The sequence below is a fragment of the Dermochelys coriacea genome, chromosome 6 (genome assembly GCF_009764565.3).
Source record: "Dermochelys coriacea isolate rDerCor1 chromosome 6, rDerCor1.pri.v4, whole genome shotgun sequence".
In the NCBI taxonomy this organism is placed as follows: Eukaryota; Metazoa; Chordata; order Testudines; family Dermochelyidae; genus Dermochelys; species Dermochelys coriacea.
In genome coordinates, this window is record NC_050073.1 from 19,865,486 (window position 1) to 19,886,712 (window position 21,227).

The 21,227-nt window shown below is 42.3% G+C and overlaps 1 protein-coding gene across 15 annotated transcripts in view; it reads left to right on the plus strand.

Annotated features, from left to right (window-relative positions):
• Positions 1-21,227, plus strand: part of BRSK2 (BR serine/threonine kinase 2) — a 450,698-nt gene that overhangs the window by 222,700 nt on the left and 206,771 nt on the right. For all 15 annotated transcript variants that reach the window (XM_038404500.2, XM_043517782.1, XM_043517775.1 and 12 more), the window contains exon 2: positions 14,991-15,085. In XM_038404500.2, coding sequence (XP_038260428.1) covers positions 14,991-15,085 — 95 coding nt within the window. The remainder of the gene's footprint in view (positions 1-14,990; positions 15,086-21,227) is intronic.

A 21,227-nucleotide genomic window follows, 5' to 3' on the forward strand; every position in this document is an offset into this window, starting at 1 on the left:
GTTTCCTCAAGGAGGTGCACAGATCTGGCTGCTATAGGCAGGATGGGAGCCATGCTGGCTTTCTTTTCTCTCAGCTTCTGGGGCTGGCAGATTGGGGTCACAGGCAGAGTTTTCCCCGGGCTCATCCAGAGCTGTGAAGAAGGCGGTTTTCATTCACTATTGCAGCCATGAAGAGCTCTGTAATGTTGTTGTATCTGTTTAATTAAAAAATGAAGCCACTGTCCTCTCCTCTTGTCCATGATGAGCTTTGCCTGGGCGTTTTCACACGCGTCTTCTGGAAGCTGCCACCTGTGCCTCTCCAGTGGCAGCAAAGTGTAGTTCCCCAAGTGTTTTGTGAGGGAATGAAGAGCTGCTCTGAAATAAAAGCCCAGCTGATAGGAAGTCACGAGCTGTCGAAAAATCCCAAGAATCTTCAACCTTGTTTAGGTTGGCTTTTTTTTTCTCCACCTGGTGAAACAAAAGCATTTTAATAATGGTGGCACAAATGTTTCCATTGAGGTTTCTGCTCTGGTTTCCCAGGGGACACTTTGGACATGTGCAGTGTGTAGTAAGTCGAGGAAGGAAGCATGTCAAAGGAACTCCTCAGTCACATTCTCTGCTCCGTGCAGCTGACACAGAGTTTTCAAGAAGTACTGCTATGCAAAATATTATAAGCAAGAGGCCAAGATAAAAATCACTAGAGCTGATCTCAGTTCTGTGTCTTGATCCTGCATTGCTTGGAAGATGATCCCACCATCATCTCCACGGCGCACAGTGTGAAACCTAGCACTGGTGAACTAATGTATGTTCTCCCCACCCACCTTCGGCTCTGAGCCCTAAGAGAGTGAATCCAGGCTGTTGTGATTTGATGTATGCCTCCCCATTGTGTTCTGAGCCAGGAAGTGTGAATCCTGGCACTGATGAGCAGCTCCCTCCATGCTCATGCTGAAAATTTGAACGCTGGCTTTACTTCTACTGTAATTACAGTTTATTTAATTTAGAAGTTATTGCACAGGCTCCTTAGAACAGCCTTCCAGCCCTGGAATTTTTGTAGAACAGCTCATGGTCAAATTACTTCATTACAGAGCAGGATACCTCCATCCACATCTGTTTAGATTTATAGATTAAACCACCACACCCCCCACTTCCAATTATAAACTGATACCATATAATTTGTATGTCACTTGATATAAGACTGTGTTTATTTTAAAGACAATAATTAGAGATAACAATTGCTATAGAAAAATAAACATCTACTCAATGAGGGGACTGAGTAATTAAGGACAATTATTGGTTTCCATAAGCAAGATGCTCTGACACAAACTTATTTCAAATGCAGCTATGAAAGTAGGAAACGTACTATGGAGAACCATAAAGTTACGGGCCAGAAAAACGTGGTGAATGAAATAGGAGCTGTTAACAAGAAATGAAATAGATATTTCTTTTCAGAATTGTATTTTAGATGCAGTTTTGTAATAATACTTTAGAATTTACACAGGGCTTTAGATTTTTTTCAAAGTTCTTTATAAGGATTAATCAATTAATCCCCCTAAAATCCTTGCAAGGTAGGTAAGTAAGTATTATCCTTATTTTACAGCTGTGGAAATTGAGTTGCTGTGGGCCAAATTCTAATCCCTGTTACATCAGTGTAAATCCTGCGTGACTCCATTGAAGTCAGTGTTGCCATCTGGTGTAACTGAGTTGAATTAACCCCAAAGATATTTGTTGTGAGGGGTAGAAGTCTCACATTTTATAAACATTTTCCCCAGCTTCTTCTGTGTGTGAATAGTTTTGTTTGCTGCTTTTAGGACTTCATTTTCAGAAATGCTCTGTTTTGGGGCATGCAGATCTGTGTAAATACCTGTGTGTGTACTTTTTAGTCAGGAACACCTGATAGGATTTACAAACGCAAATCCCAGTTTATATGGGTATGTAAATTCTGTCATTTATATGTACAGGTTTTAGTGCTTGAAAAGTGCATACACAGGTGATTACATACATATACACATGCAGACTTTCAGAGCCATATTGAGGCCCCTGTGAAAATAGGACTAACTGGGGTATGACTAATGTAGTTTTTGCTCTAGTTTTAACTCAGACTAATTCATTGCCAGTGCTAGGCTGAGCCCTGAGGTAAACCACAAACATTTGTGTCCTGGAGTATCTAGATTAGCATTTGCAATTAGTTTATTAATTTATTAAATTAAAACGAGCAATATCTTTAGTCTGGACAGACTCTGAAGTGATAATTCAACTGAGCAGGATACTATTGTCTGGAATATAGCCAGGGCCCCTTAGTCCATTCATCTGATCTGATTCTTGATTCTCTTCCCTCATTCTCATCCCACATGCCCAGGATGTACAGGATAGGAATAAGGTACAAGACAGGGCCTCTCTGGCTGCTGCCTTTGCTGACTAGGCAGGGCAGCGAGCAGACCCACTGTTCTGGCAATCCTAGTGTCGGCATTTCCTGATTTTCATTATCTACAGCAATTTGAATGATGATTGTTTTTAACCCGTGAGTCCCTTTTTCCAGTCTTTGGGTTTCTCCAAAGCAGAGAGTGGTAACTGAGCAAGCTTTTGTGTGAGCTTTGAGATACTGATAGATGTCCCATATGGATTTGAGCAAGACCACCGGTGCTTCTCGCTATGGAATAGCATGGAGCCTCTCAACATTCAAATAACTCTTTCTAAAGTAGACGCCAGAGCATTTAATAATGACAAGAACTTTTTATTTCTATTGCTTCTTTCTGGACACATTGCACAAATCTGAAAGTTCTTACTGATATGTTATTCAGACAAAACTCCCATTGAAGTCAGGCAGAATTTTGCCTGAGTAAGAACTGAGTATTGACATGCTGGTTTTGATCAGTTATGTCTAAGTTTTGTCATTGCTTTTGGTGGGGTTGGAATTTGACTCTGTTTCCAGCAGCCATGAAGTGCTCAACCCTGTGGCCATAAGTAGCTCTTGGGCTTTGGTGTTTCATTTAGAGTTTCCAGAAACTTTAAAGTTGCTTATGTGTTGCTTCTCTGAATATACTGTACAGCATTTGTGCCAATTCATATGCCAGAAATTATCTAGCACAAAAAAGCATTTTATCCACTTAGTTGCCACTAGAGAGATGGTTACTAGCAGTTAATAATAAACTTGTTAATTTTAACAATGCTTGCACTTAAAGTATTATATGGCCGTATTTTAAAGTGTCCCTTTCTTCTCCACTAACTTGGTACTGGATATAATGGCACTGATCTAAATAAACCAAACTGTCCAAAAGCTCTGAAAAAAATTAAATAATATTAAAAACAAATATGCACATATGGAGTCTTTGCTGATATAAATGGGCGCATCTTTATTGACTTCGGGGAAGCTATGCTCGTTTACATTAGCTGATTATCTTGACCAAAGATTTAAAAGGTGCAATAATGCCCTGTATAGGCTGAGGCACTTCCCAACAATTAGAAAAAACATTAAAAACAAATTGGGCAGACAGGTCACTGAGCGGGCTTCTAAAACAGCTCCCAGAATTGGCTCCTAAATGGGGATTGCTCTTCGGTTCCCCATGCTCATGGCAATTTAGATTCCCAGAAATGGACAGTATGCAGTGTTCATTTTATAGGCCTTCTTTTTTAATCAAATTATTTAAAATCTTTTCAGCAGTTCAAGACCCAGTAGTCTTCCTATTACAGGCAATTATCAGTATTTACAAATACAGCATTGATTCATTTTCTGTTTGCAGAGATCTGAACACATCTCCCCTAATTAGTGGGGCATAATTTAACTAAATTGCTATTTATGTTTATAATGCACTCATTTACATAATAGTTTTTCAAAAAATCAGAACTATGAAACACACATGAAATTTCCTATAACACTGGAAGAACGGGAGAACTCATGTGCATCAACACAGAATGTACCATAAATACAATATTTAAAGGACAACATTACTTTTTGATTCATGATCTTTACTTGACCCCTTCCCAAAAGATAATCTGCCTTCTGTTGGCATCCTCAGGAGAGGCCAAGGTTTGAATAGGACTGAAAAAATAACTGCCCTATTACTCCTGGAGTGTCTCTCACAGTAGACAGAAGTGGGGCTAATGGCCACAGAAAGACCCTGTGCTTTTCTCTGGTTCACTAGCTCCTAGGTTAACACATTACACAGGGGTCCTTATTTTCCACTGCCTTGCACCTTGTGTCATCATTTACACCTGTGCAAAAATCACCATTCTGAACTGGTGAGGGTTTATATTCACTTTGTACTGATATAAATGATTATGCAAGGTGCACAATTCTGAAGGTTCTTACTGATATGTTACTCAGACAAAACTCCCATTGAAGTCAAGCAATCAGGCCTAAGTTGGCCTTAAGTCCTGCTCTGGATTGAACAGTAAAGGGACCGCTGACTACACTAAATCCCATACAGATGGGTTTGTGTACACTGAAAAAGAAAGTGTGTTCTTAATTTGGGTCAGCTAACTCAGGTTAGAATAGCAGAGAAGACATAGTATCTCAGCTTTTAACTCCGGTTAACAGCTCAAGTTCATCCCTAGGCTTACGATTTAACCATAGGTTTGTCAGTAGGACACTAGCATTAGGGCATGAAGGGCAAAGATATTTCCGCTCACTCTTCTTGTTCTCCTGTCAGCCTTTCCCTTGTATCATTGGTGGGTTTCCTTCTTTCTGTTTGGTGGAAAACAGCAAAATGCTCTTTTGAATTTTCAGTTTCTGGCTTCTAATTATAAATGAAAAGGTGATGATAGCTCCCCTCACTCCTTTCCTTCTCCCCCAACCTGAAATTAGACAGCTTCATTCCCAGTAAAGCTGAGGCCAAAGGAAGCCTGACAAATTGTCAAATGTCTGCATATCATATCCTCATCTGTAGCAGCCCATTTTGTAGACTCTGGATGTTGATACACCAGAGCTGCTGGGTACTCAGGGATAGAAAGTGGAAGTCCCTTTGGCAGTGAGAAAGGAGGGAGCAAAGTATGCGGGTGGGATGTTCAGATGAATTGTTATGTAAACCTTTTATTTGCACTTGCTTGATTCCCAGTGGTCTCTGTCTCTGCAGGGGCTCTAAAATAAAACACTGATCACTAGTCTATACTGGGGGTTTCTGCCACTGGTATGGCTGCACTGGCTCAAACCCTAAAGGTAGACTGGCAAAGGCATCATTTGCACAGGTGCACCTTGCCCCTGTTTAAATCCTGGATAAGCTGTGCCAATGCAAATTACAGCGTACTGTTACCTTAGGGATTGCACTGGTGGAGCTACACCTGTGGCTGGCCAGAATGTATGGACCACTTTGCATCTCCAAAAGTGTTGTACAAACAAATTTTTAATTAATGTACTCCTTTAACTCAGAATCCTAAGAGCTAGCTAATTTTACTGTAGAATAAGAACTGAACAGGAACCAATCCAGGGCTTTTATAACAACGCCTCTGCCATGGCCTATTAGGAAGGATGGAACCCTGGATCCTCTGCTCCAAATCACGAGTCTCTATCACTTCAGCTACAGGAGTAACTCCTTTAGTTAATTTGCATTATTAGGTTCTTATCCCCTAGACTATCCACTAGAGAGAAACACAACACACCTAACACATTACACACTCTGTGTGGTGGAAGAAGCTCATCCTAAACATCTGAAGCACACAGGTGTTAAAATTCCCTTACAATCCACCTCTGTTTAATAACTCCCCACTATGGGTTATCAGGAAGAATATCAGCCAGGACTTTTCAGCTTCAAAGCATAAGCCTTTACTGCTTGAACTAAAAAGCAACTTGCTTAACTACTAGCAGTAGTTTTGTGCTCTACGTGCTTTACGTGGATTAGCCACTAATAGGCCACCCACACACACAAGTGTCTCTTGCTCGTAGCCATCATGTGACATTGGCAAGCAAAAATCCAAAGGAAAGGTTTAATTTTTCTTTTTCAAATATACACAGTTAAGCGAATTTGGGGCTGGAGAAAGGTGCTGGATTGAGAGCTCTTAAGAATGTCGTCCTCTCTCTACCTGCTCGTCAGGCACAAGACAAGCAGCACTAGGGCAACCTTCCTTTATTTGTATTTTTTAAATTTGGAGGGAGAGAGAAATTCCAGTGATCTCAAATATGTAAGGCCTAATTCTGTTCTCTGTTACGCCAATGTAAATCTTGAGAAATTCCTTGAAGTTAGTGAAGTTAACCCATTGTAGAACCAGTGTGAAAGTACAATCAGGCTCATTGCCTGGTTTCTACAAGGCATGTAGTGTTTCTCCGTGTTTAACATTTATTAACGAGGTAGGCACAATGGTTAAGCTTGAGCTTTCAACGTTGTCTGACAAGTTCGTGGCCAGGGAGAGGCACTGGACAATGAGACACTGATGAGCCCTGAGTCCAGGTACCGCTTCTCTCATTGCCAGGGACACTTGCCTATCCAATATGATGTCATCTCATGTTTATGATCAAAGGCCCCGTTTTGTCTTGTGAGGATGTATGGCTGAGGACAGGGGAAATTTAATTTATAGATTGGGAATGTACAAGGTAATATAGACCAGAAAGGAAGATTCTTGTTTGAGTGCTGGTCCCTATGTGTATTCCACATGAGTATGCATGTGTGCCATGTGCCCGAGTCTGGAGATTCTTAGTAAGCTGTGTCTGTTGTCCCACATATGCGCAATTGTCCTCCTGGGGCTCCAGACCAAGGGCATAAGAGGCAATGCAGGCTGATGCCTCTCAGTTCCTACGTATTGCTGCTGGCCTGAGTCAAAATCCTCTGTGTTCACAGATGTCTCCAGCTTCTTTCTTATCAGATATTTCTTATAATATCTTTTATAAATAGCTCTAATATTTAGCATGACTAACACTGTGATATAGTAGTTTATAGTTAGTTTAGCTTAGTTTCTCCTCTTTCAGGGAGTCCCTCCCTACAGACTGGGACTACACCCAGAGTCCCGGGACTTAAGAATTACATCTCTTGTCTTTGCTCCTTCTTTGTGAGTGACAAGCACCAATGCTGCCTCTCCTTTCTGTGTGAACATGTATCTCAGCAAAGTGCAGCATTTGCCACTCATTTCCCCTGCAAACGCACAAAGCTTGTGAGCTTCAGTTTGAGAAGATGAGTGCCATGAGACCTGACTCTGATTTGGGCCAGGAAGACCCCCTGGTACATCAGCCTCCAGGCACAAGCTTAGGAGTGAAGCCTAGAATTGCTAAAACCAAGGGATCATCAGGACAGATCCCCCTCCAGCTGTGCTGCTAAAAGAAGACACTCCCTCCCCGAATTTGTCCTGGTCAGGTGAGCCTTCGCAAGCAGATTCTAAGGGCTCAGTATCACTTGAGAACTCCGGGCAGGAGGGTAAAGCATGAAATAAAAAGGATTATTCGGTATCATCATTGGTTCCAACTCCTAAACATAAAGACCAGCATCCACTGAGTTCATCCAAGAGTGATAAACCTGTCTCTTCAGCAGTATCAGCCCCCATCTCAAGCAGACAACTTCAGCAGGCAGTCCTCTGCAGGCCATGAGTAGGAAATGCACAACTCTGTCCTATGCAATATATTCACTCCATGGGTTTCAAAGTAGCAGCTGTGTTAGTCTGTATCCACAAAAAGAAAAGGAGTACTTGTGGCACCTTAGAGACTAACAAATTTATTAGAGCATAAGCTTTCGTGAGCTACAGCTCACTTCATCGGATGCATTCAGCAGAAAATACAGTTGGGAGATTTATATACACAGAGAACATGAAACAATGAGTGTTACCATACACACTGCAATAAGAGTGATCAGGTAAAGTGAGCTATTACCAGCAGGAGAGCGGGGCGGGGAGGAAACCTTTTGTAGTGATAATCAAGGTGGGCCATTTCCAGCAGTTGACAAGCACCTCTGAGGAACAGTGCAGGGAGGGAAGGGGAATAAACATGGGAAATAGTTTTATTTTGTGTAATGACCCATTCACTCCCAGTCTTTATTCAAGCCTAAGTTAATTGTATCCAGTCTGCAAATGAATTCCAATTCAGCAGTTTCTCGTTGGAGTCTGTTTTTGAAGTTTTTTGTTGAAGAATTGCCACTTTTAGGTCTGTAATCGAGTGACCAAGGAGATTGAAGTGTTCTCCAATTGGTTTTTGAATGTTATAATTCTTGACATCTGATTTGTGTCCATTCATTCTTTTACGTAGAGACTGTCCAGTTTGGCCAATGTACATGGCAGAGGGGCATTGCTGGCACATGATGGCATATATCACATTGGTAGATGCACAGGTGAACGAGCCTCTGATAGTGTGGCTGATGTGATTAGGCCCTATGATGGTGTCCCCTGAATAGATATGTGGACACAGTTGGCAACGGGCTTTGTTGCAAGGATAGGTTCCTGGGTTAGTGGTTCTGTTGTGTGGTAAGTGGTTGCTGGTGAGTATATGCTTCAGGTTGGGGGGCTGTCTGTAAGCAAGGACTGGCCTGTCTCCCAAGATCTGTAAGAGTGATGGGTCGTCCTTCAGGATAGGTTGTAGATCCTTGATGATGTGTTGGAGATGTTTTAGTTGGGGGCTGAAGGTGATGGCTAGTGGCGTTCTGTTATTTTCTTTGTTGAGCCTGTCCTGTAGTAGGTGACTTCTGGGTACTCTTCTGGCTCGGTCAATCTGTTTCTTCACTTCAGCAGGTGGGTATTGTAGTTATAAGAACACTTGATAGAGATCTTGTAGGTGTTTGTCTCTGTCTGAGGGGTTGGAACAAATGCAGTTGCATCATAGAGCTTGGCTGTAGACAATGGATCGTGTGGTGTTGTCTGGATGAAAGTGGAGGCATGTAGGTAGGCATAGTGGTCAGTAGGTTTCCGGTATAAAGTGGTGTTTATGTGACCATCACTTATAGCATCGTAGTGTTCAGGAAGTGGATCTCTTGTGTGGACTGGTCCAGGCTGAGGTTGATGGTGGGATGGAAATTGTTGAAATCATGGTGGAATTCCTCAAGGGCTTCTTTTCCAAGGGTCAAGATGATGAAGATGTCATCAATGTAGCGCGAGTAGGGGCATTAGGGGACGAGAGCTGAGGAAACGTTGTTCTAAGTCAGCCATAAAAATGTTGGCATATTGTGGGGCCATGTGGGTACCCATAGTCATGCTGCTGATTTGAAAGTATACATTGTCCCCAAATGTGAAATAGTTATGGGTGAGGACAAAGTCACAAAGTTCAGCCACCAGGTTTGCCGTGATATTATCGGGGATACTGTTCCTGACGGCTTGTAGTCCATCTTTGTGTGGAATGTTGGTGTAGAGGGCTTCTACATCCATAGTGGCCAGGATGGTGTTTTCAGGAAGATCATCAATGGATTGTAGTTCCCTCAGGAAGTCAATGGTGTTTCGAAGATAGCTGGGAGTGCTGGTAGCAAAAGGCCTGAGGAGGGAGTCTACATAGCCAGACAATCCTGCTGTCAGGATGCCAATGCCTGAGATGATGGGGCGTCCAGGATTTCCAGGTTTATGGATCTTGGGTAGCAGATAGAATACTCCTGGTCGGGGTTCCAGGGGTGTGTCTGTGCGGATTTGTTTTTGTGCTTTTTCAGGGAGTTTCTTGAGCAAATGCTGTAGTTTCTTTTGGTAACCATCAGTGGGATCAGAGGGTAATGGGTTGTAGAATGTGGTGTTGGAGAGCTGCCTAGCAGCCTCTTGTTCATATTGCGACCTATTCATGATGACGACAGCACCTCTTTGTCAGCCTTTTTGATTATGATGTCAGAGTTGTTTCTGAGGCTGTGGATGGCATTGTGTTCTGCATGGCTGAGGTTATGGGGTAAGCGATGCTGCTTTTCCACAATTTCAGCCCGTGCACGTCGGCGGAAGCACTCTATGTAGAAGACTGTTGTTTCAACCTTCAGAAGAAGTCCACCCAGAATCCTTCTTTTTGTAGTGTTGGTAGGAAGGTCTCTGTGGGTTAGTATGCTGTTCAAAGGTGTGTTGGTAATATCCCTTGAGTTGGTGACATCGAAAATAGGATTCTAGGTCACCACAGAACTGTATCATGTTCATGGGGGTGGAGGGGCAGAAGGAGAGGCCCCGAGATAGGACAGATTCTTCTGCTGGGCTAAGAGTATAGTTGGATAGATTAACAATATTGCTGGGTGGGTTAAGGGAACCACTGTTGTGGCCCCTTGTGGCATGTAGTAGTTTAGATAGTTTAGTGTCCTTTTTCTTTTGTAGAGAAGCAAAGTGTGTGTTGTAAATGGCTTGTCCAGTTTTTGTAAAGTCCAGCCATGAGGAAGTTTGTGTGGAAGATTATTTTTTTATGAGAGTATCCAGTTTGAGAGCTCATTCTTAATCTTTCCCTGTTTGCTGTAGAGGATGTTGATCAGGTAAGAATCAAGTGTTCTTACAAGTACAATACCCACCTGCTGAAGTGAAGAAACAGATTGACAGTCTCTACGTAAAAGAATAAATGGACACAAATCAGACGTCAAGAATTATAACATTCAAAAACCAGTTGTAGAACACTTCAATCTCTTTGGTCACTCGATTACAGACCTAAAAGTGGCAATTCTTCAACAAAAAAAACTTCAAAAACAGACTCCAACGAGAGACTGCTGAATTGGAATTCATTTGCAAACTGGATACAATTAACTTAGGCTTGAATAAAGACTGGGAGTGGATGGGTCATTACACAAAATAAAACTATTTCCCCATGTTTATTCCCCTTCCCTCCCTGCACTGTTCCTCAGAGGTGCTTGTCAACTGCTGGAAATGGCCCACCTTGATTATCACGACAAAAGATCTCCCGCTCTCCTACTGGTAATAGCTCACCTTACCTGATCACTCTCGTTACAGTGTGTATGGTAACACCCATTGTTTCATGTTCTCTGTGTATATAAATCTCCCCACTGTATTTTCCACTGAATGCATCCGATGAAGTAAGCTGTAGCTCACAAAAGCTTATGCTCAAATAAATTTGTTAGTCTCTAAGGTGCCACAAGTACTCCTTCACTTTGTGGGGAATACCTCAATGGGATCTCCTTGCATCCCAAATGAACAGGAAACTTCCCCTGTGCTGCTCCAGAGCAGCTGTGGGCCGCAATCACTAGGGTGACGCTCTGCTGTCATCATGGACAGACCGACTGAGATTTGCCTTTCCTCCCATCCCTCTTCTATCACAGGATGTGAGAAATTTCCATTACAACAAGGCCAGAGTCATTCTCATAGCACTGGACTGGTCCAGACAGTTCTGGACTGGTTCCCAGACTTTTGAGAATGTTACTCCATCCTCCTATCAGGATCCACCCCTTCCTGGATCTTCTTGTTCAGGAGAATGGCAAAATCAGACACCCTAATCCAGACCCACATCATCTCACAGCCTGGTTTTTGAATAGGCATCAGAACTAAAACAATTGTGAAGGAAAGATTCCATGCAGAACTGCTACCTAGCTGAATGGAGATGCTTTTCCGCCTGGGCAAGGCAAAGTCTTTCTTCCTCAGAACCTGCAAATATCCCAGCTGTTTTAAATTATCTTCTGCCATTGAAGAATTCAGGTCTTTCCATTAGCTCACTGTAGGTTCATCTCACAGTAGTCAGGGTCAGTACATAGGCATTCCTTTTCGCTCACCCAATAACAGTTAGATTCCTGAAAGTCAGGCCCTTCTTGCCAGTGGTCAATCCGACCTCAGTCTTGTCCTGTCAATAGGTACCAGACTACCATTTGAACTTTTTGCCACATCTTCTCTATCCCACCTTTCCATGAAGGTCGCATTTTCAGTTGCTATTACTTTGGCCAGAATGGTGAGCAAGATGCTGACCCACCATACACCATTTTTTACAAGGAGAAAGACTCTCTTTGCCATCATCCTTAGTTACTCCCTAAAGTAATTTCTGAATTGCATGTCAAACAACCTATCCATTTACTGGTTTCCTTCCTAAAACCCCACACATCTGTTGATGAGAAAGGAATTTATTCTCTGGATGTCAGACGAGCCCTGGCATTCTACCTGCAAAGGGCCAAACCAATCAGAAAATCACCCAGATTATTTGTCACTATAGAAGAAAGGTCACGAGGACAAGTGATATCTTCTCAGAGAATCTCTAAATGGACTTCTGCTTGCATCATTGTGTGCTACCAATTAGTACATATCCATCCCCCAAAAGGAGAGCACAAGCTACCTCCACAGCCTCTCTCCAGGAGGTACGGATACTGGACGTGTGCAGAGCAGCTACCTGAAGCGCCATTCACATATTCACAAAATATTATGTGATAATTCAGGCCTCCTCTGCAGATGTGGCTGTAGGGACTGCAGTTCTTCAAGCATCTTTACTGACTGCATTCTTGCACCCGCCCACCCATCCCCAGTCTGTATGCTGCTTGTCAGTTACACACAGGGACCAACACTCAAAGAAGAAATGGAGGTGATTTACCTGTAACTGGAAGTTCTTGAGATGCATGGTTCCTATTTGTACCTTCCCCTCTGCTTTGGATTTTATCTGATTCGTGGTAAGAAGAGGAAATGGAGAGCTGTCGGCTTGAACTATCTCTTATGCCCTCTGTCTGGAGCAGAAAGAGAGCAACTGTGCACATGTGGGCCAACGGACACTGCTTACTAAGAATCTCCAGACTTGGATGTGTGGCACACGTTTACCCATGTGTGGGATAAAGATAGGGAACTCGCATCTCCAAGAATTTCCAGTTACACATTAGTAATCTTCACCTCATCCTTAATTGTTAACACATTTGAATTCAGATCCTGCAATCTAAGGTACCAGCAATTCAATATAGTACCTTAGGGGAGAACACTGCTGCTTCAGGTTAGTCTTTTGTCACCTTCACCATCCTCTCGCAGGCAGTGTTCTGCATCGTGCAACCATGCAGTATTGTACCATTGCAACGGTGGGGCTGCTGGGAATCCAGCTATAAAGAATACAACTGGAAGTTAAGCCAGAGTATTTTAGTATGGGGCAGGGGGGAGAGTTAAGGCTGATGCAAACATGATGCACTTTTTTTTTTGTAAAAGACATTCAGAGCTCTGCCTCACATCGGAGCCCAGGGGAAAGCGATGGACAAAGAGTAAATCTGTGCATAGCCACAAGTGATTAGAGCCAAGGAGTCGCTGTCCAGTCAAGGAGTGGAGTCAAAGAGGAGCAGCAGTGGTAGCATTGCAGCTGCTGTGAGAGATGTGCACCAGCAATGCCATTAATTTATTGAGTAGACTGAATTTAGATGTGGGCGTGTGGTCCAGTCCTAGCACAGCTGGATGCAGGGAGTTCCCCAAGGCAGTGGACAGGCTGTTGCTGGACCTAATTTCAAATGGGTTTGTCATTGCTGAGCTCTTTGTTTCTATGACTTGTTTATGTTATGGCTGAAAGTAAAAGTGCTTTGTGCCATGTCAGCACTTGACCAGCTGAGCTTGAACACGGGATGTGTGGTGTGTGAAGAGAAAGTTCCAACAAACCTGGAGCAAAGTGCAGAAGAAGGAGGGAGCTAGAAAGGTGGGTGGGATTCATTTCCTGGGCATAAATAAGGGTATTTTCACAGTTCCCAAATTATGATTTACAGTGATGTAAAAAGTAGGCATACATCTGAGGACAAACCATTGGATTTAGTGGTAGAACCCTCATTAACTCCCCTGGGGCCAGATCTTTCTGAGACATAGGCTAAGATGAGTCCATCTGGATGTGTGGTTTGCCATGTGAAAAGGCCTCCCAAAGTTCATTGTCTCTCAAGGATCCAAATCCGCTATATTCAGCTTATAAGTAAAAAAGATGGATTTTTCCTCCTAACTCTAAACCCCAGTCTGGGCTCTGAATATTAAGCAGGATTTTTTCCATTTTGTGCAGTGCCATTGGTTGCACAGGTCTCACTGATTCAAACTTAATAGACAATTCTGTTGATGATGCACAAGAAGTAATAGACTCCAACATACTCTCCTGCAGCTGTGTTGGCTCTGCAGTGCTGATGGGAGTAAAAAGCAGCAAAAACTTATTTAGTCACTAAAGGCAAGCAGATCTGACTGAATACACACAGGGAGTAGATCTGTTGAGTAAGAAGGTGTTATTTTTATGTTGCTACCTTTCAGAGTAGAACCGTACTTTATGGAAGGGAAGTTGAAAGGTAAAGGGACAAATGCTAGTCTGACTAGTATAATTTGACTAGTATAAATTGAGCGATCTCATTGGAGTTACTCCAGATTTACACTGTTGTAAATGAGAGAAGAATTTGACCTATAGTCTGTAATAGCTATTGATATCCCTAATGCCAGTTACTGGTTGGTTTTATTTTTATTTCTTTAGGTTTGTCTCTGTCCCAAATGTTGTGGTATCATCTAGATAAATGGTTGGAGAGGGATTCCCTCATTCTGTTGCATGTGTGACCATATAACTGCCCTGAAAATTATTTTGGGACAGGAAACCATCAGTGGGTTGCAACATTGCATCAGAACATGTTGATGCTTTCGCATGCTGTGATAACATTGCATCACCATGTCCATTTGTCCGGCAGGAGAGACTGAAATAGAAAGATGACAGTCCCATTAATTGTGGCAGCACTGGGAGAATTTGGAAGTGATCTTAGGCCAGGTCTGCAATTTGGAATTTTGCCAGCACAGCTACGTTAATCAGTGGAGTGAAGAGGTATGATCCCTGATGGATATAGCTGTGCTGGCAAAAGCCCCCTCTTTAGACACAGTTATATGGGAAGAATTGCTCTTGAGCCAGTATCATCATTTCTCTTAGTGGGGCCCAGAATAAGCAATACTGTCAAAAGCTCAGTTTTACCGGTATAAGCTACATCTGCATTAGAAGTGCTTTGCCAGTATAGTACACTGATATAGCTATATTCTCAAAGGGTTCCTAGTGTAGACATGGGTTAAGTCCTAGTGCTGTAGCATCTTCTACAGTTTATTCATTATTCACAGGGTTTTTTTTTTCCCTTGGGAGTAAGAAGGATTAATGGAAAAACATTTGCATATAAATAGCCAAACTGCCATGTAAGACGCTACCAGCAAAGAGCTTAACGGGGGATGTCTCTAACCATCTTTCTCTCTCTATCTCTCTGTTTCTCCTACAGGGCTTGTGAAGTTGGGGGTTCACTGTGTAACATGTCAAAAGGTCGCGATAAAAATTGTCAACAGAGAGAAGCTCAGCGAGTCGGTGCTAATGAAGGTAATTTTCTAATGGGAGATTTTTTTGGGGCGGGGGAAGCATAGTTCTTGGCTCTGTGGCTTCTGTTCCATGCAAAATTAATATCTTTAATTATGTTTAACAAACATCCCTGTCAGTTCTAGGACTGTGCTGTGCATAATAATAATAATAATAATAATAATAATAATATAATAATAATTCTCATTCAGGGGTGGGGGCGGCTGGAATTAAAGAGAAGGAGTATGCATGTGCTTTAATTAAGAACAAAATTAATGGCCAGCCTCAGTGCTGTTACTGCTGGGCTATGGCAGATGCATGTGTTGGGGTTCTAAGTTCCACCAGATGGTGTGTGATGCCTGTTACTCTCGGAGATTGGTGAGAACATCTATTCTCTTATGTCAGTGTTCTTGCTGCTGTTCTGTGGTATGGTTTCATTCTGCTCTTTGATCTAATGCACCAGATCCTCGTCTGGTGTAAACTGGTATAGTTCCATTGATATCAATGGAGCCATGACATTTTAAACCGTATAAGGATCTAGCTCAATGAGTTTAATTACCAGGAGAATCTGCTGTTTTGTTTGTCTGATTTGATGAACATCAGGGCCAAATACAGCCCTGACATGAGTGGAATCAACAGAATTGCACGGTTTAAGACAGCAGTGAATTTGGCCAGTGTATGTGCAGTTTGCGGCCCATTGTTGACCACATATGGCACATTCCACATTAGTAGAAGACACATAAGTCTTTTCACTGTTGTCACTATGAAGAGTTTCATTGTGTGTGTGCTTATGTATAGTAGCTATTTTCCAATACTAGTAGGTACAACAACCTCACTGGGAATGGAAGGAAAATTGGGGATTGAAAGCACACCCTGCTAATTTTAGGTCCAAACTTTAGATTTAACGGAAAAAGGGGGTCAGCATAACTTCAAATGAATGGAAATATTTTCAGCCTTTGTTTTTTGGAATTTCAGTGATATATTTTCTTCAACCACCTGCAGCATTGGGAACTCAAATGGCCATGTACTAGTCTACAAAATCCAGGAACTGAAATAGACTGGCAACAAAACTAGAACTTAAAGGGCAACTGCCCAGTCTAGTTTCATTGTCTAAGAGGAGTAAAATGAAAAAGTAAACAAACTGCATACCTGGCAAACATTAAACTAGACTTTTAATACTTTGATTAATTAATAACATAGGTAAGGAATTTATTTAACATGAGTTTTATGTTAATTGTGAGATCCTTTTAATGTGCAGTGTCTTGTATCAAAGATGTTATTTATCTCATTGATATTTCATTGGGGGGGGGCAAAGCAGAACTTCTAGCACTGCAAATCAATCCCTTTGCTTTGAGCTGATTCACTGTTGTGTTACTCCAGTTATAGTGTAAAACTGGAGTAATGCATTGGTGGCCCTTTTTTCCAGGGATAAGTGTTGAAGAGTGTCATGTTTCCTGTGCAATTCCGCAAAATTCTTCTCTGCAGGACACCATGTATTGTGATTTCCTGCTGAACCTTTCACATCACTGCCCACAGAACTTTCTCTTACTAGGGCTCTCCACTGCATACTCAGTAGGCTGCGATATCATATGGAAGTGGAGTGGGTATCTCATTTATTACATAAATGTAGTGACCAAATGTCTTTTCAGGATTGCTCTATGTCTGACAGTCAGAGGCGAGGTTTTGGTTCTCTTAAATTAAGTTGGGGAGGACTATTAACTATTTTAATCCTCAGTTCTTCAGGGGAAGAATTAGAAAGAATTGGCTGAGAGCCTACAGGGCAGAGTCAGCAGCTACAGGGAAGAAGCCTAAGGCGGGACCTGATACTGTGTGGCTATATGCTGCCAGTCCCACCCTGCAAATGCTCCCTCTGGCTTCTCAGTCCCAATGGCAGGCCGTAGCTCTCTCTGCCAATGGGCCACTCACCTCAGTCAATGGATCCAAATGTTGCACTCTCCACAGACACTCTCCCAAACCAGGGCCCAGATCCATGGAACCTGCCTTAGTCTACCTCTGAAATGGATTTGACAAACATTTTCTCCTGCAGTATTGAGGATGCAGAACTGTGGCCATTTACCCTAGAGCATAAGGAAGAAGTCTGCCCTTCAGCATCTAAAATAAGCACCAGTGGCCCACACAACATGCAGCTGTCTCATGCAGAGGACTGCCATTGTTGTTCTGTCTGTATCTGCTTCTTAGAGCTTTTCTCTCTCCAGTATTTTTTCAGCTAGCACTTTTTTCTGTGTGTGTTTTGTACATTCAGGGAACTGGCCCTTCTCTCCACAGCTGCTCCTCATCTGAGCTTTGCAGAATTGAGAGGCATTTGGTAAAGTGCTTTCTAATCATAGCATAATACTATCAATATTTCTGGAGAGAATAATTCGGAATTGAAGCAGCTGGTCTCAATTAACAGAACTGCCGCTGTGGAGATGACACAAGAGCAGGCATGATGCAGCATGAAGTTGCAGTAAATGTATAATGTGAGCCCCATCAAAGGGACTGGATTGTAGGTAGACTGCTAAGCAGATGTGTATGGGTTGTCTGTAGAGTAAGCACTTGGTGTTCTTATACTTTCATGTTGTGGATAAATCCGAGAGCCGTGCTTCTTGCATAGGTCCACCTCTGTCATGTTTGGAACACTGATTTTAAGTTGAAGCAACAACAATTTATAATGTCTTAGACCTGTACAAAAGACAGAGGGACTGATTTTGACTTCACTCCACTTTTGCACTGGTGTAACCGATTTGAGCTGGATCATCCATTGATTTGTAGACACAGTGGGCCAGATTCTTCTCTCACCCTCGTACAAATTAGAAGTAACTCTGTTGAAGTCAATGATGTTATGGCAGTTTACTCCAGATGGGGACCTGGCTCATTAACTTCAATGGAGTTACTTCTTATTTGTCAACAAGAGGAGAACTTGGCCCAGAGAGTCCAATGTCCATAAATCAGTAGCCACTACTGACAATACAAATTTGCAACCTGTGGATTTGATTTTCAATGCCAACAAGGGAATTGAGCCACACAACCCCCGCTGAAATTAACGTGAGTTGCGTGACTAAACTGCCTAGTCAATTTTGAACATCTCAGCCTGTATGTTGCATGTTAAGTTTATATCCTCTAGAGCTGAGTTACTCTATGAGCTGCTCATTCACAGTCCTCCAAACATGGTGGAGAGATGGAGTTTGTGGCATCCTGTCGCTTTAAATGTACAAAAGACCTTGTGAACTCCATAGCTAGCATTCTGGATTCTACAGCACTCTGTGTGGTGCTGCAGATTGGAAGTTCTGCACCAGCATCATTTGCACTTTAAAAAGGAGGATTTTAATGAATTAAAAATGAAAATGATAGTACAGAATAGTAGCCCTTGTGTTATTTACTATAATATTAAATTCCATTTCATTTATGCTATCCTCGTATTTTCAGGTTTTGAATTTGCGGCAAACTTTTCTACTGTCAGTGCCTCACTGCATCATGTCAGTTGTCAGAGGTGATGCTGGAGCTTTCGGCAGATGGATTGGGAGCAGTTGTGGCTTTTGGCACCTGCAGAGGTGTGGAAAGGATTTAGGGATTGTGAGGTAGACAGAAAAGTTGGATATTTCTGCTAAAAATAATCAGCAGTGAGTTTCGTTCACAGTGGTGACAGGTTATTATTTTTTTGATTTCAGAGTTAATACCCCCTTTGAGATTAATGTGATCATGTCACCCCTCTCAGAGCTATTGTTTCAGCCTATCTGCAGATTCAGGCATGAGCTTATACTTTGTTCATGCGTCTGAGATTTTATACCTGACCATAAGAAACATAGTTATGTTTATTTAAATGGAAGTTTAGATTCTGGAGCACAATTTCTCAGCAGGGGGCCGATTCTACAGCAAGTTCTGCAGCAGTGGAATCACAGAACACATGGGGCCCTGAATAAATGCAGCAAGGGGTGCTAGTAATATTATAAAGAATTGGCCTTGTAGCTGATTGGCTAAATTGCAGCTTTAAGCCACTGCCACAGGGCTGGTGAATGCATCCTATCAGCATGTTATCCTGAAGCTTGACCTGAATCTTTATATATCCCTCCAGAGAAAGAGACGTGTAACAGGAGTATAGGAAAGACTCACAGGACATGATTTCCACTTGTGTTACAGCCTCTTTTCACTACCCTGGCAATCCAAGTCTAAATGAGCTGGAAAGTGGGCATAATTTTCTGCTACAGTGGTGTGAAGTGGTCTTAGTGCAATGGAGAATTCAGGATGTGGTATTTATTCATGAGTAATAAAACTTAAAAGCAAATCATGGTTCTTTGTTCGGTGATCATTATCTTGAATTGTAGCTCAGACCACAATTATTAAACCTAGGGCTCGGGTATTGGATTTCTACAGTTGGAGTGAGAGCTTACCAATGGTAGTATTACCCATTCCCACAAGGAGACTCTCAGAAGAACAGGAAGTAAGGTATGCATCCTGCTTCGGATAACTTCCCAAATTGTATAGGAAGGAGCCCTTCTGGGTTTACACAGTGAGTTGGGGCAGTGTGTGGTGTCACAGGGAATCCTCTCTCTGATATGGCTGAGGTGTATTTGGAAAGTTTCTGTTAGTCACCTGAAACACAGTCAGAATATGCACAGCTGCTTTTTTGTTGTTGTTGTTTGCTTCAATGTGTTTTTGGTGATCCGTCATGTGAAATGTTTTTTCCTGGAAAGGCTGTACTTGTGGAACCAAGAGGAAGGTAAGAGGTGAGTGGGAAAGAGACGGTGGCCTTTGGTTAGTTGCCTAGACACACAGGGATCCTGAGAAAACCACAGGCAGGCACAGGCTTGACAACAGAGAATTGACCTTCACTTGCCTTTCTTTGTGTGCATGTGTCCTTTATTTATTTTGCATATTGCCTTGTGCCTTTTAATAGAGGCTAGTATCTCAGGGGAGTGGACCCCCTTCATCATTTTCCCTGTAATGTCACACATCTAGGAACAAAGAATGTGGCCATGCTTATAGGATGGGGGGCTCTATCCTAGGAAGCAGTGACTCTCTGAAAAAGTCTTGGGGGGCCATGGTGGATAATCAGCTGAACATGAGCTCCCAGTGTGATGCTGTGACCAAAAGGACTCCTGCAATCTCTGGATATATAAACCAGGGAACTTCAAGTAGGAGTAGGGAGGTTATATTACCTCTATATATGACACTGTTGTCAGTATTACTGGCATACTATGTCCAGTTCTCGTGTCTACAATTCAAGAAGAATTTTGAAAAATTGGAGAGGGTTTCGAGAAGAGCCACCAGAATGATTAAAGGATTGGAAAGCATGCTTTATGGTGAGAGCCTAATGAGTTCAATCCATTTAGCTTATCAAAGAGAAGGTTAAAGGGTGACTTGATCACAGTCTAAAAGTCCCTACATGGGAAAGAAAAATTTGATAGTAGATTGCTCTATAATTTAGCAGACAAAGATACAAGAAGATTCAATGGCTGGCAGTTGAAGCTTGACAAATTCAGACTAGACATAAGGCACAGATTATACCATTGAGGGTAATTAGCCAGTGGAACAATTTACCGAGGATTGTGGTGGCAAATTTTAAATTGAGGGTGAACATTTTTTCTAGAAGATTCGCTCCACTTTAACCACAACTATTGGACTTGCGGCAGCAATAAATTCAGGGAAGTCCGATAGCCTGTGTTAAGTAGAAGCTCAGACTAGATAATCTCAATGGTCCTTTCTGACCTTAAAATGTATGTATCTATGAATTTCTAGGCACATGCACAAAAATCTGTAAAACTAACCATACTTGCCCTAAATAACGGATATAGTGTAAACTAATAATGATAAAGACCTTCTACCTGAAACAGCCTTCAGTTCCCCAGCCCGCACAGAAAAGCTCTCCTCAGGAAGAGACTGAATAAATACATTGCCCTGGCAACATGCCCTAAAGGTCAGTCCTGTCAATCCAAGGCAGGGAAGGGAATTCCAGAACCCATAGTCTTCTCTTGGAATGCCTAGCTTCCAAACATGTTAATCTCTGGACTATCAGCTTGGCTGTACGAGCTGACCACCATGGCTAAATTGGGTCTGATCCAAAGCCCATTCAAGGCAATGGAAGTCTCCTGATTGACTTTGATGGGCTTTGGATCAAGCTGTGAGAATACAAAGAAGCATTTGGTCGCAAATTTACACCGAAAGAGAA